We start from the raw sequence: 17500 nt of genomic DNA, 5'->3' as shown, positions 1-17500 counted from the left end.
ACCACTACAACTACAATCACCACTACAACCACTACAACTACGATCACCACTACAAATACTACTATATCTCTGCAAGCACCAACACACCAATGCAACCATCATCATACTACCACTCAAACACTATCAATTCCTCACCACTGCAACCACCATTCCAACACTGCAAACACCACCCCCACCATCATTACAATCATCATTCTACTCCTTTTGTTGCCAAATGAACTGAACAACAGAGTCTAATACCTTAATATGTAAAACGATACAAACTTGAGACATTTTAGCCAAGAGGCTGATAACTTTCTGCTAAAGTTTGCCAAGACACAATAACAAGGGGACGGGGAGGAATAAATCAAATGATTCTTTGGGGGTAAACCTTCCCCCTCTTACACACACACACACATACACACAACACACATACACATACACACACACTCACAGATGTGCACACACATACACAGACACACACGCATGCACACACTCATAGATGCGCACATATACACAGACACAGAGACACACACACGTGCACACATACACACACACATACACACAGACACACCACATACATATACAAGCATACACTCACAGATGCACACACACACACACACACACGTGCGTGTGCACACACACACAGACACAGAGACACACACACGCACACACACACACACATACACACAGACACACCACATACATATACAAGCATACACTCACAGATGCACACACATACACACACACACACACACACACAGACACACACACGCACACACACACATACACACAGACACACCACATACATATACAAGCATACACTCACAGATGCACACACATACACACACACACACACACACACACAGACACACACACACACACACACATACACACAGACACACCACATACATATACAAGCATACACTCACAGATGCACACACATACACACACACACACACAGACACAGAGACACACACACGCACACACACACATACACACAGACACACCACATACATATACAAGCATACACTCACAGATGCACACACATACACACACACACACACAGAGACACACACACGCACACACACACATACACACAGACACACCACATACATATACAAGCATACACTCACAGATGCACACACATACACACATGCGCATGCGTGTGCACACACACACGCATACACTTCTTAGAGTTTGAAAGAAATATGGAAACAAATAACCACCACTTACAGCAGTTAGCTGCTCTTCAGATAACAAATCTCGATCTTTTTCCTTCTCAGAGTCCGACATGTTGCCAAGCGCTGTCCATGCCTTGGAGACAGCATAGCAAGATACAATGATTGGGAAAGAATAGGTCACAATAACCATTGACATGATCAAAGACTGGAAACTGTCAGTGGCATTGATATAAGAAATGGTGCAAGAGGTTCCTGTTGGTTCCAGTCCATACCTGTAAAATAAATCAAAATAGAAGTGAATTTAGAGTATGTATGTTTATGGTGATGGCGTGTGGCCTCGTGGTTAGGCTGTTGCACTCATAAATGTGAGATCATGGGTTCAATTCCCAGACTGAGTGGCATGTTGGGTGCTTGGGCATAACAATGCATTTCATGTTGCTCCAGTATTCCTGTCAATCAGTGGGGGGAGGAGAATGTTGGTCTGCTTACCTGGCCAGTGGATGGTTAAAATGATGCAAAGTGCATTGTGACCAGTGGTGTGTAACATCATCTAAGAGTCTGATCGGTCACGAGATCACATGTGTTTATGAGAGGGAAAGAGAACAAGAGATTGTGATTGTGAGAGACAGTAAGTTTATCTGGATATGTATGAGAAAGTGAGAGAGAGAGAGAGAGAGAAAGAGAAGGGAAGTATATTTATGGGTACATCAGAGGCAGGGAGCATGCTTGAGAGTGTGTGTGAGAGAAAACATACTTGTGAGTGTGATAGGAAGTGAGAGAGAGAGAGAGAGAGAGAGATAGAGAGAGAGGAAAAGAGAGTGGGAAAGCATGTTTGTGTGTGTATGTGAGAGAGAAAGAGAGGAAAAGAGAGGGCAGTAGAGAGAGAAAGCATGTTTATGTATGTGTGTGAGAGAGAGCGAGAAAAAGAGAGGACGGTAAAGAGGGAGCATGTGTGTGTGTGTGGATGCATGTGTGTGTGTGTGTGTGTGCGCATGTGTGTGTATGGGTAAATGTATAAGAAAAGAGAGAGAGAAAACTGGTATGTGTGTGTGTGTGTGTGTGTGTGTGTGTCTAAGAGAGAGAACACACACACTACTATTTTGGTAGAGTTAAATGGCCACAGTTAATGTACTAAAGGTTAACTATTTGAAAGGGCATAAAGCCACCTCATTTAATACTACTCCTCACTCAGCTGAAGGGTGTCTTGTCTTGTGAGTTATTTGGTGACCTTGCTAGTTCCAGTGCCAAGTGAAAGCACCCAGTACACTTTGTAACACTTTGGTATTAAGAAATGCATCCAGCCACAGAAACCATGCAAAAGCAGACATTGTTGTTTGGTGCAGTCCTCTGGCTTGACAGCTCTTGTTGAATCATCCAACCCGTGCCAGCATGGAAAACAGATGTTAAATGATAATGATAATGACCAAGTTTCAAAGAATACTTACTCGCCCCATCCCAGAAGAGGCATGACAGCCCAGAAAGTACCGACTGAATACATAGCAGCAAACAACAAGGTGTAGTAAATGGAAGGCATTCTTTTGTCTGGAATTAGAAACAATAGCATAATTCAATATTATTCATATGGAAAACATCATGGATAGTATCCTTAAGAAAGTTTAACAAACATATAGAATAATATAAAACATTAACACAGAAATACATTTTACAATTGTTGTTGTTGTTGGCACTCCGTCGCTTACGATGTCGAGGGTTCCAGTTGATCCGATCAACGGAACAGCCTGCTCGTGATATCAACGTGCAAGTGGCTGAGCACTCCACAGACACGTGTACCCTTAACGCAGTTCTCGGGGATATTCAACGTGACACAGTGTGACAAGGCTGACCCTTTGAATTGCAAGCACAACAGAAACAAGAAGTAAGAATGAGAGAAAGTTGTGATGAAAGAGTACAGCAGGGTTCGCCACCATCACCTGCCGGAGCCTCGTGGAACTTTAGGTGTTTTCACTCAATAAACACTTGCAACGCCCGGTCTGGGAATCGAAACTGCGATCCTATGACCACGAGTCCACTGCCCTAACCACTGGGCCATTGCGCCTCCTGCATTTTACAATAACACCACTGCAAAGGACTATGGTAATGGATTGTGGAAACCATTGGGTCAAGTGTTGGAGTATGCACTGTTGCAGCAAACTGCTGCATTCACCATTAGTCGGTATATTTCCAGGTCCTTCTGAGTGACTTGTCAAGCAGAATCCCAATCAATTCCCATCTCTGCAAGGTACCTCCTCATTTGCCATGACCATGTGGTATGTGGTCAACCAACACAAGCCGTCAACCCAGCCAGATACTCAGTAAAGATATCTGTGCAGGAGGTCAAAGGTTTGGGTCTTTAGGTCTCTGGTCCTCCCTGTTCTGATGTAACACTGCAAGACTTGGACACTGTCCAGGGCCCTTAGGAGCTGCCTGAACTCCTTTGGTACCAGGATATTTTGCACAATTATGAGTTACCATTGGTTGGATTTTGTATCCAACAAACAACACAACTCAGAAACGGGTGCATCCTGTTACATGCATGATTTAGGAGCACCAGCTCACACTATTTGACCAAATCATTAGAGTCATCTTAGACTGTTTGGCCAAATCCTTAGAGCACTGGACAAAAGACCTGCAGTATTATTTTTCTGAGTTCAAATCTTACCAGTGTCAACTTTATTTTCTATTCCTTCTGAGGTCAATAAAATATAGTACCAGTCAAATAGCCTAGCACTGGATTCCATTTAGCATTCCCATAAATCAGGAGTTCCTAACATCTTTCATTCCTTTTATCTCCTGGTAACTTTTTGAAGGTAGATTTACCTTTCACTCTGTTTTATTCAGTAAACCACATGAAAAGCATTCATGTAAGCATATTATTCAATTGGTTCCTTTGATGTTGTAAATGCAATGAAACAAATCTAGCCAAAGTACATCATTCCTTCCCACCTCTTCACTATCAGGTCAACAAACAATTCCTGATGATTTCCTTCACAGGTGCTATGTCCTTGTTATAGAATTTTCAGAGGAAAATACAATGGTGATTTCACATTACATTCCTTCTGATAATAGTTTGAGATACCATCTTGTTGTTAGGACACAGACTTGCTCACCACACTTACCTTGGCACTCAGACCATAAAGAGCCAGAACAAATATCACAAAGCAATTTGTCCAATGCTCTTTACAATTCTGCTAAAAGAAATTAAAAAATAAACAGAAAAAATCCGATGCCCTTGACTGGTATTGTTTTATGAATTTCTGAAGAATGGAAGGTAAAGTAGATCTCAGCAATGTTTAAACCTGGAATACAAAGTCAGGACAAGTTCCACAAAGCAATTTGTCCAATGCTCCTAACTAGTACTTTATTTTATCAATCCCTGAAGGTTGACAGATAAAGCTGACCTCACCAAGATTTGAACCTAGAACATAAAGAACTAGAACATATACACACCACAAAGCATTTTGTCCAATGCCCTAAAAATTCTGTTCATTCATTCACTGCCTTTTTACCAAAACTGCTAGACAACAAAAAACAATTTTTTTTTCTTTTCTACTATAGAAATCCAATCTATTATCAGATAATGAAAACTCTCTTAACCCTTTGACAACATAATTAGATTTCAATTATCGTCCAAAAAATAACATTGGTATTTTCTGCTTCTGCAATAATTTTTCAGTATCTCCTGTAGGTACAATTTTCATAGCTTTCACCAAAAGTATTTGATTATTGTTCTGTAAAGGGATATTTGATGAAATATGTGAAAGGAAGGATAGGAAAATATTAGATTTATAAGACCTAAAATTCACTCCATAATTGCCCATGGGCATATGGCATAGTGGTTAGGAGTGCAAGCTGCTAACCCCCAAGATTCCAAGTTCGATTCCAGGCAGTGACCTGAATAATAATAATAATCATAACATCAGAAAAATACCTTAGGAATGAGAACCCAGGTTCGAAATTCCCCCAGAACACCTGATGAAGGCTGGAGAGAAAATCAGCCAAAATGTGTTAACAACAAAAAAGATGATGACAAATATCCATCAAATGTAAATAATGTACATAATTCCTCATCTCTCGAATATAGAACTGTACGTGAAACAATTACGAAAATCTGAAAAATTGTCTTTTGTAAAAGGTGTCACTGAGAATATCTCCACTTCTGGCTGTAAAAGGAGAGGTTTTTTCAATGCCTTTGTGTAAAACTGCTTTCTGCAGTTAACAGTAGTGAAATTTTGATCCAGTTTCCACATTCAAAGGGTTAAAAATGTGTCTTTGATGTATTTTGTTGACGTCTGTATTATAAATATTAGAAATGTATGTAACCATCATCATACTTATCTTCATAATAATAATAATCATTTCTATTATAGGCACAAGGCCTGGATTTTTAGGGGACTGGGGGAACAATCGATCACATCAACCCCAGTATGCAACTGGTACTTAATTTATCGATCCTGGAAGGATGAAAGCAAAGTCAACCTCAGCAGAATTTGAACTCAGAACACAAAGACAAATGAAATGCCGCTAAGCATTTTACCCACCATGTTAATGATTCTGCCATCTTGCCACCTTACAACGTTAACAATTAATAGCATGTACTAAGTATATAGTAATTGTACAGATAGATTGTTTTGGATTAATAAAATAATATGAGATTACACCAACTGCTGTGCATTCAAAAGAATTCCTAACTATTAAGTATCAAACCATTTAGCATTTAAAGCAGTTGTTAATTTAAAAAATATTATTGTTATTGATTACTATGATAGCTATAATTATTATAATAGCTATAGAACATTGATTATTATGATTATTATGATAGCTATAAAACATTGTTATGCAACTGTCATCATCAGAAGCAGCATTGTTATCACTATCATCATCACCATAATTATTGCTGCTACCACCACCACCACCACTATTACTATCATCATCGTTGTCGTTGTCATCATCATCACCACTAACTCTGCCATCGCTATCACCATAAAGAAAGTCCAAAACATTAAGACGCTTCATATTCTGCTTCAACTTCTCGAACATTCCACAAGCATATTTGATGACACCAAAAAATGCATGAGTAGGGCACCGCCTTACTCTTTTACTTGTTTCAGTCATTTTGACTGCGGCCATGCTGGAACACCACCTTTAGTCAAGCAAATCGACCCCAGGACTTATTTTTTGTAAGCCTAGTACTTATTCTATCAGTCTCTTTTGTCGAACCGCTAAGTTACGGGGACGTAAACACACCAGCATCGGTTGTCATGCGATGTTGGGGAGACAAACACAGACACACAAACATATACACACACACACATTATATTTATCTATATCCTTTTATTTGTTTCAGTCACTTGACCGCGGCCATGCTGGAGCACCACATTTAGTCATGCAAATCGACCCCGGGACTTATTCTTTGCAAGGCTAGTACTTATTCTATTGGTCTCTTTTGCCAAACCGCTAAGTTACGGGGACATAAACACACCAGCATCGGTTGTCAAGCAATGTTGGGAGGGACAAACACAGACACACAAACACATACATACACATACATACATACATATATATATATATATATATATATATATATATATATATATATATATATATATATATATATATATATGACAGGCTTCTTTCAGTTTCTGTCTACCAAATCCACTCACAAGGCTTTGGTCGGCCCAAGGCTATAGTAGAAGACACTTGCCCAATGTACCATGCAGTTGGACTGAACCCGGAACCATGTGGTTGGTAAGCAAACTACTTACCACACAGCCACTCCTGCGCCTATATATTTATATAATCTGAATGCTAAAGGGTTAAGCTTAGTAAAAATGATAAGATGGCCAAAGTGTTATGTATTTGATCACAGATTCATTCAGTGAGGATGGACTTGGAACTAAACAGTAGCCATCACCACCAACTCAATACTAAAAGCAGCACTGCCATAGTAATCACATTTGTTATATAGGCTATCAAAAGGTTCATTTACACACCAAAGAAGGTTAATACAATCAGCATTCAAAAGTAGCTTACTTGTTAATAGGATTAGAGTTTTAGATTCATTGAGGTGGAAGAATTTTTGAATTCAAATCTGATCAAATACTTTCACACATTCAAACACACAAATAAAAAAAACCCAATGTGTCCTCTAAGTTTTTTTGTGAGTATGCATAGAAATTTGCTTCTGTATAAATTTTGTCTTTCTTTACAGTGTGTACACATCATCATCATCGTCATCATCGTCGTTTAACGTCTGCTTTCCATGCTAGCATGGGTTGGACGATTTGACTGAGGACTGGTGAACCAGATGGCTACACAAGGTTCCAATCTGATCTGGCAGAGTTTCTACAGCTGAATGCCCTTCCTAATGCCAACCACTCTGAGAGTGTAGTGGGTGCTTTTACGTGCCACCGGCACGAAGGCCAGTCAGGAGGTACTGGCAATGGCCATGCTCAAAATGGTGTATTTTACAAGCCACCTGCACAGTCCAGCGGCACTGGCAATGGTCTCACTCTAATGACTTTTCACGTGCCAGGAAGGTGACACTAATTATGAATAAACATCTTTAATTAAAAATATTTGATTGGAGACTGGATATTGTAATTATAAATTTGGACATTACCACCAAACACACTTGAGCAATGTAATCATGAAAAAAATGGGCATTATCATTAAACATTGAGCATTATTATCATAAAAATTGGATGTTATCAGCACAGAGCTTAGCACTGCAATAATGAAAATGAACTTTATCATCTTACACTGGAGCACAGTAATCACAAATATGAACATTATCAAACACCTGAGCAATTTTATTACAAAAGCAGGCATTACCACTACACATCAGAGCATTGTAGTTACAAATATGAATATTATTATCACATATCTGAATATGAATTACAAAAAGTAAGCATAACATTATACATCTCAGAAATTTAGTCCAAAAATGTAACAAAACACTCACAGAATTCTCTATGGCAAGTGGCAACATATCGTTCAATACAAAATGCAAACAGCATCCATATGTGGGAAATTCCAACAACAAATCCAATAAATCCATAGAAGTGGCAGCCAAAATTTCCAAAAAGCCATCTGCAGGAATACAAGGAACAATGATTATTTCTGCCCAATAGAGAACTTACCAATATGCTATAGAAATGATTTTAAAAAATTAGGCAAAAATCACAAGAAATTTTGCATTTTCATTTTTCATTTCATTAAGAATTATGATCAAAGTAATTGTTTAGTTTGTTTTAAAGGCCGGGAATGGTGAAAGGCAAACTTGGCCTCCACAGGATTTGAACTCAAGTCTGGAAAAATATTCCAAAGCAATTTTTTTCTGATGTTCTAATAATTCTGCTAGCTCACAAATGTGTATTTTTTATTCCTGAACTAGTTGCTATGATGGTAAAGGGATCTTACTGAACTGAAAGATACAAAACCCAATAAAAATCCTACAGAGAACAGAATCATAAAAACATACTGCAACTTTAAAATATTCAAAGAAAGAAAAATTTAGGTGAAACCTGGAATGGAAGATAGCAGTCTATTGATTAAGAAAAACCTTCAGTTAAATCCCTGTTACAGGTACAATATCACTCTATATCATATTATTTATTATAATATTATTCATAAGTGTTATAACTATTATATTGCAGGCCTCCAGGTACACATTGTTGAATTCTTCTAGTTTCCAGACCTTCACAGAGATACCATCCAGACTACAAGCTTCACCAGCCTGGACTGATTTGAGGACAGTCTATCAGTGGTGAAAGAACCCTTCCTTATGTAAAGTTCTTCAAGAAAGACTATATCAATATTGCTCTCAGTGATTTCTGGAGGTTTATCTAGGTCTTCAAAGCACTTTTTCTATAATCCAGTCCTCTCTCATTTCTATAATCCAATCCTCTCTCAGAGCCTTTAGTCTGGAAATATTTCACTTCTTTCTTCCATCGATTTTATTTACTGCTTTTTTATGCAAGTCTTCAGAGCCGCAGTTGAATCAATTTTAATTTATGGTTCAATAAATGGACAGTTACAGCTTCTACAAAGAAAACTCTAAATGGCATGTGCACCAGAATAATCCATGTAGTTCTAAATGGTACATGCACCAGAATAATCCATGTTGTTCTAAATATCCGGGAGAAAACCAAAACTTTCAGATAGTGACCATCGGACTCTTACACGAATTGTTAGAAAGGATCACAAAAGTATAGCTCCCAAAATTACTACAGAGCTTAATGACCACCTCGAGAACCCAGTTTTCACAAAAACTGTTCACTGAGAGCTGCACAAAGCTTCATTTCACAGGAAGGCTGCAATCAGAAAACCACTACTTTCAAAAGCAAATGTTGCAAAGCATTTAGAGTGGAGTAAAAACCTACAGAATTGGTCTCTAGAGTAATGGAAGAATGTTGTTTTCTCAGACGAGTCATCCTTTGCTTTATTTCTGACCAATGACCTAGTATACATGTGGAGATAGCCAAAAGAAGCATTTTACCCAGACTACCTTCTTCCAACTGTTGAACATGGAGGAGGATCTGTGATGATCTGGGGGGCTATATCTTGGAAATCCACCAGCACAATGGATTCCCTTCATGGCAGAATTAATAGTTGAGACTATTTAAGCATTTTATCTGATCAAATTCATCCTATGATTGTAGAACTGTTTCTGGGGGGAAGCACAATCTTTCAGGATGATAATGCACCAATTCACACAGCTGAAGTTGTTACTAAATGACACGAGGAACATTCTAGTGAAGTTGAACATCTTATCTGGCCACCACAGTCCCCAGATCTCAATATTATTGAACATTTATGGTGCATTTTAGAAAAAACAAGTAAGGAGTCTATATCCTCAACCATCATCACTACAAGAACTGGGGACTGTTTTAGCTGAAGAATAGACAAAATTTCCTTTGGAAACAATTCAAACTTTGTACGAGTCTATACCTTGTAGAATTCCAGCTGTAATTACTGCCAAATGACTTTAGGTAACTAAAATGTTGACCAATTATAGACAAACTTACCTTCCAGCAATACTTGAAGATGAGTTCAGAGGAAATCCAATATTGACCAAAGCACTTGTCAGAAGGAAGTAGATCAATGTGCTGTACTTCCTTCGAGGTTGTGTGTTCTGCCTTGCCAAAACAATTGCTGCAAGTCCATTGGTTGAAAAAGCCGTTACACCTGTTTCAATAGGAAATAAATAAATAGTGGAAACAAATTAGTAAAATAATTTTAATATTGTTAGCTTTTCAATTTTGACTATATCTATCACACTACTGCAATCATTATTATAATTATTATTATCATCAAATCTTATGAGTGGATTTGATTGTCAGAAAACTGAAAGAAGTCTGAAGAATGTGTGTGTGTGTGTGTGTGTGTGTGTGTGTGTGTGTGTGTGTGTGTGTGTCTGTCTGTGTCTGTGTGCGTGTTTGTATTTGTGTCTGTGCATGTGTTTGTGTTGTCCTGTCGTCATGTGATGGCTGTAAATAAGCATCACCATCATACAAGCAATGCTGTTTATATCCAGACTGCCATGAAAATTATTTTCGGGCCATTGGGAAATATTCCCTTGCCCATCATCATCATCATCATCATCTGCTTCGTTCATATTCACAAGAATAATTTCCAGAACATGAAACAAACATTGTAGAACAACTCACAGATAAACAAACACAACAATATATACATATAGATACTTACACACACATATATGCCACACACACACACACACACACACACATGTGCATTTTTTAATCTTTTTTTTATTTTTAATCAGCAGAAAGTTACAACAATGACTGAGATTTGATAAGTGCCACACACAAAACTCTTTGCTTTTGAGTCTCTTGCACTTTTTTACAGATTAAAAATAAAAGATTATAGACATACTGTATATTTCCATTTGAGGCTCTGATGAAGCTATAAAGTGTTACTCAAACACTCAACTAGGAGTCCACTGCATCTTATTGTGAAACAGCTGTAAGCTAATGAAGTTTGTATCATTCATTCCTTTGTCATCTCTTTTCTTTTATACATACATATTGGGTCATCCCATAAATAATGCTGTTTTTTTTCAACGGCATGAATTAAAAGAGAGGGATGGGATAAACTACTGGCATCAGCTTGCTATAAAAGCAGGTAGTAATTTTACCTTGTGCTTATTCTTAGTGCAAGCTTTGAAGAGTGCAGTTCAATTTTAACAGTTGTTTTTTCAAAGCTATAATGGAAGTGACAAAGTAGCATATTTGGCATGTTTTGCTTTATGAGTTCAATAAAGGCAACAACGCAACGGAAAGCACGAGGTATATTAATGCAGTATATGGGGATCAGACAACAAGTGTAAGCCAGTATCAACAGTGGTTCCAGAAATTCTGAGCCAGAAACTACAGCCTAGAAGATAAGCGTCACCCTGGAGGATCTGTAGAGTTTGATGAGGACATCCTGCAAACCCTGGTGGAATAAAATCCTATTGTAATTGTTGAAGAACTAGCAGAGAAGCTGAGATTTGGTCATTCAACCATTCATCAACACTCATGCTAGAAGCAAAATGACCATCTTTGGTTTCAAGACGAAAGGTGCTCCTCCATCAGGATAATGATCGACTACATACAGCAAGAATGACATTCCAAAGGCTGAAGCAGTTTGAATGGGAAACGATGACCCACCCACCATATTCGCCGGACATTGCCCCATCTAATCATTATTTATTCCACAGTCTTCAAAATCATTTGGACAGAAAAAATATGAATTCTGTAGATGAGGTCAGAACAGTACTGGAGGTTTAAAAAAAAGGTACTGAAATCGATTCATTTGACTAAACATTCTTCAAAACATTCACAGTGCCCCAGAATGGCCACAGTGTAATGATGGAAACAAGTAAAAGACAATATATATAGACACACACACACATATTTATATATAAATATATCATAAATGACAGATGAGGGTTCTTCAATAGAACTCATTATCATATTGAGCCACTGGTTTGCTGAACTGTTTGTGCAGATGATTTGTTCATAGCGATCAAATGATTATGCTGTACATTGGCTCACTCCCTCCATCAAATCAACACAGTCTGTCTGCATGATGACGATGTTTGTTTACAACCATGGCAGGCTGTCAAAACAAGGTAAGATAATATACGCATAAACAACAAACTTCTTTCAGTTTCTGTATACCAGATCTACTCACAAGGCTCTGGTCAGCTCCTTAGACAAGACACTTGTCCATGGTGTCTTGCAGTGGTACTCAACCCTAAACCACATGATTGGAAAATAAACTTCCTAAGTATACAGCCATTACAATTGCAGAATTCGAGAATGACATTTAGTTTCTATGAGCACTTATAGTTTCTTACAAAAACATGCAGTCTTTTATAAAAACATGCAGTCTTTATCAACGCAAGTTTGTCTTTAAGAACATGTTCAGTCACTTTATGAATGAAAACTGTTTCTATGAACACAAGCAGATTCTCTGAATGCAGGTGATCTCTATGAATGTTTAAGCCTATATATCTATAAACACAGTCAATTTCTATGGTCTCTCTATCTCATATTAACACCTGCAGTCACTATGAAAATTGACAGGTTCTATGAATATATATAGTTTCTATGAACACATGCAGTATTTATAAGTATCAGGTCATCCCATAAGTTCTGTCCGAATTTTGAATAAAGAAAACAAGTGATCAAATATTATATTTAATTGAAATTTAATCATCAATGTTCTTTCTCTGATTATCTATGACTTCCTTCCATCTATTTACAAGCTTTTTAATCCCATCAAATGTAAAACTCTTTTGGTTTCAAAGCGAAGAACTCTGAAATGTCAGTTTCGACCTCCTCCTGGCTTGCGAAAGTTATGTCCCCCAAATGATTCTGTAAACTACGAAACAAATGGCAGTCTGAAGGAGCAAGGTCGGGAGAATAAGGTGGATGAGGAATTTTTTCCAAACCAAGCTCTTCGATCTTCTGTGATGTGATCTCTGCAGTGTGGGGTCGCACATTGTTCTGATGAAACATCATTCCTTTTCGATTCACTAAAGCGGGTCTTGTTTTCTTCAAAGCTTGGTTCACACGATCTAATTGCTGACAGTAGACTTGAGGATTGACTGTTGCATTAGGTGGTAACAATTCAAAGTGAATTACTCCTTTGCAATCCCACCAGATAGAGAGAAGAACCTTTTTCCCATGAAGTTCCCTTTTCGGTTGTAGTTGAGTTTTTCCCTTTTACCAAGCCGCTGTTTACCACATTTAACATTTCGATAGAAGATCCATTTTTCATCACCAGTCACAAGTCTATCCAAAAAGGGTGAAATGAGTTTGCGAGAATGGAAAGAAGAGCAGATGTCAACTCGGGAATTGCGGTTCCTTTCGGACAATTCACAAGGCACCCATTTTCCAAATTTAGGAACCTTTCCACGTTGTTGAAGATGACGATGAACAGTTGTATGGCTTGAACTAAGCTTTATTGCCAATTCATCAACTGATAATGCAGGATTTTCTTCAAGTAATGCCTCAAGGAGCTTATCATCAAACTCAACTGGACATCTGTTCGATCTTCATCTTCAAGGCTGAAACCTCCACTTCTGAATTTTGCAAACCATCTTCTGCAAGTTCTTTCATTCAAGCATTCTTTCCCATAAACTGAGTGTATGTTTCGAGTCGCTTCGGCTGCAGAGTTTCCTTTTTTGTACTCATAAAGCATTATGTGCCTTAAATGCTCTTTGTATACTTCCATGTTAGAAAGGATTTTAATCAAAGAAATTTTAATTCTATTATTCTGTAAAATAATATTTAATTAGTTTAAATGTATACAAATGCATAAAAATAATTTTTAATTCCATTAGACATTCTAAAATACTATTAAATTTCATTCAATTTTAAAACAGGTAAAATCGGACAGAACTTATGGGATGACCTGATACATGCAGTCTCTACATATACTGGTAGTTTCTATGAATGTATGGTGTCTTTATGAACACATACAACCTCTATAAACACATGAAGTCTATGAGCACAAGCAGACTGTGAACATATGTAGTCTCTAATCGCAGGTTCTATAAACATATGCAATCTGCAAGAATGTATGCAGTCTATAATCACATGCAGTCTCTATGAATATTATACATAGAACAAATATCTGCCAGCACAAGATATGCAACCAGAAGAAAAACAGAAAACACACATACACACATGTATATATATATGTGTGTGTGTGTGTGTGTGTGTTCATGTGTGTATATATATATATATATATATATATATATATATATATAGAGAGAGAGAGAGAGAGAGAGAGAGAGAGAGAGAGAGAGAGAGAGAGATACACACATGAACACACACACACACACACACACACACACACACACATACAATTAACTATGGGATTATAAATGCAGACATTCTAGCTGAAATAATTGCATATAAAATATAAAATAGTCATGATAGAGTGACAGGAGAGCTTGATAATTCCCTTTGGAGCCTGTGTCATTTAATATTTGTTGCTGTTCAGCATACCATGTTTTCTTGAAGCTTGGTCTGTAGTTTGCTTTTGAAGATAATCATAATGATATTTTGTTGTTGTTGTTTGTTCTAATTGAGGGTAACATACTCAATGACCTGAGAGCTTTATTGAAATCAAAAAATAAATATGTTCACATCTTTAGTTCATCATCATCCTCATCGTTTTAATGCACAATTTGCCATGCTTGTCCAGGTCAGACTGTATTAATTAAAGCAGATTTTCTACAACTGGGTGTCCTTTCTATCACCAACCCTAAGCAAACACACATCTACAAATGCACACATACAAACATGCATACACACAGACATAAGACCACTTCTCATACAGATGCAGAACAGACCTTGGAGTGAAAAGGGAAGTCACTTCAGGAATCTTGCAAACTAAATACGGAAATGAAGTGTATGACCTTCGAACGTTGGGCCTCACAGAGGCAATGACAAAAGACTGAGACCTCCGGAGGTATGCTGTGACTGAGAAGACCTGGCAAATAAAGTGAGTTCACAGCTGTAACCTACATCAGTGTCGCATAAACAGCCCACGCAAAAGTACCTTGGATCATAGGGTGACATGCTGTGCTTGAGGAGACCTATTGAGTCAAGTACGTCAAAATCAAAATCAAATGGATATTTACATGCCAGTGGCACGTAAAAAGCACCATCCGAACATGGCTGATGCCAGCACCGCCTTGACTGGCTTCCGTGCCAGTGGCATGTAAAAAACACCAACCGACCATGGTCGTTGCCAGCCTCCTCTGGCCCCTGTGCCGGTGGCACGTAAAAAGCACCCGCTACACACTTGGAGTGGTTGGCATTAGGAAGGGCATCCAGCTGTAGAAACACAGGAAGATCTGACTGGAGCTTGGTGCAGCCTTCTGGCTTCCCAAACCCCAGTTGAACCATCCAACCCATGCCAGCATGGAAAACGGATGTTAAACGACGACGATGATGATGATGATGATGATGATATGTATATATACACTGGTAAGGCCTGGGGCTGCACCAGGCTCCAATTTGATCTGGCATGTTTCTACAGCTGGATGCCCTTCCTAATGCCAACCACTCCAAGAGTGCAATGGGTACTTTTTACATGCCACTGGCATGGGGGGACCTGTCAGCAATGGCATCGACCATGTTTGAATGGTGCTTTTTACATGCCACCAGTACAGGAGCCAGTCCAGCGACATTGGTGTCATCCACACTCGAATAGTACTTTTTATGTGCCACCAGCATGGGAGCCAGTCAGGTAGCACTGGCATTGACTATGAGCAAATGGTGCATTTTACGTGCCACCGGCACTAGCATCAACCACACACAAATGGTGCTTTTTACGTCCCACTGGCATGGGTGCCAGTTAGGTGACACTGGCATCAACCACAACAACAATTTCACTTGACTCAACAGGTCTTCTTAAGCACAGCATACTGCCCGGGTCCAGTTATGCGAACTATTTACACTCATGGTAATAAATAATGGGTTGGTCTGAAATTCTAAGAATGTTACCAAATACAGAGACCCTAAGAAAAAGAGAGAGCAAAATGGCCAAATCATTTTGATTATAACAACCAAGGTGTGGACATTAGTTCAAATGTACGAGTGTATAATAAAGGTAATTCCCCAGCTCAGAAATTGAGACAGAATAAATGGTTGTACTTATCTTATATTTTTACGTGTAACTATAATAATTTTGAAAATTCCTATGCAACACTGGTTTACTATTGATCCAGATTATCATTCAAAATTCTTATGATGATTTATAAGTATCTTTGTATCAACTGTTCTATCTAATCTTCATATTATTTAATAACTTAAGCTGGACAAATTGTGGATAATAACTAGCAATAATAAAGTTGGAATACCCAGATTATAAACAGAGTATTGTATAGGTAGACTACATCTATCAATCAGTTGATAGCCTTTACACTCAAGGTCAAATATATCACAACTGACCAATGTTATCCAATAGAATTCATATAGTAAACCTCCATTTTAATAGACCCCCAAATTAACAGATTTCAGATTTAATAGATCAAATAATAATTATAATAATCCTTTCTACTACAGGCACAAGGCCTAACATTTTAGTGGATGGAGATAGTCAATAACATCTACATGATTAAGCAAAAACAATGTGAATAAATAAGCATTACATTTGGCTGAATAATCTGAATGCTCTCGCGTTCAGATTATTTAACCCTTTAGGGTTAAAGTTTAGATAACTTATCAGCTTTTGTTCTTCATTATTGAGTAGATGCAATGGCAAGCGATTCAATCTAATTATAAAACTATTTGTCACCTTGAAGTTGTCTTTGAGCAGATCTGCCAAGTAAGACCTATGTTACTGACCCTGAAAGGATGAAAAGTAAATTGATCTTGGTAGAATTTGAACTCAAAACTAGAAGACAGATAAAACGTCACTTAGCATTTTGTCCAGCATGCTAAAGATACTGCCAGCTCACTGCCTTACTCTTTTACTTGTTTCAGTCATTTTGACTGTGGCCATGCTGGAGCAGCACCTTTAGTCGAGCAAATTGACCCCAGGACTTATTCTTTGTAACCCTAGTACTTATTCTATCAGTCTCTTTTGCTGAACTGCTAAGTTACGGGGGACGTAAACACACCAGCATCGGTTGTCAAGTGACGGTGGGGGGACAAACACAGACACACAAACACACATACACACACACACACACATATATATATATATATATATATATATATATATATATATATATATATATATATATATATACATACATATATATATATGACAGGCTTCTTTCAGTTTCCGCCTACCAAATCCACTCACAA

The 17500-nt window shown here is 38.0% G+C and overlaps 1 protein-coding gene across 2 annotated transcripts in view; it reads right to left on the bottom strand.

The window, feature by feature from the left end:
• Positions 1 to 17500, bottom strand: part of LOC106869476 (retinochrome) — a 32773-nt gene that overhangs the window by 1975 nt on the left and 13298 nt on the right. For both annotated transcript variants that reach the window (XM_089354327.1, XM_014915229.3), the window contains exons 2-5: positions 10190 to 10349; positions 8125 to 8252; positions 2609 to 2705; positions 1216 to 1435 (exon numbers count right to left, since the gene is read on the bottom strand). In XM_089354327.1, the coding sequence (XP_089210453.1) occupies positions 1216 to 1435; positions 2609 to 2705; positions 8125 to 8252; positions 10190 to 10349 (605 nt within the window). The remainder of the gene's footprint in view (positions 1 to 1215; positions 1436 to 2608; positions 2706 to 8124; positions 8253 to 10189; positions 10350 to 17500) is intronic.

The sequence above is a fragment of the Octopus bimaculoides genome, chromosome 6 (assembly GCF_046866305.1).
Source record: "Octopus bimaculoides isolate indiv1 chromosome 6, ASM4686630v1, whole genome shotgun sequence".
Classification (NCBI taxonomy): Eukaryota; Metazoa; Mollusca; class Cephalopoda; order Octopoda; family Octopodidae; genus Octopus; species Octopus bimaculoides.
The sequence above is the reverse complement of the archived record's forward strand: the minus strand, read 5'-3'. Positions and strand labels throughout refer to the sequence as shown.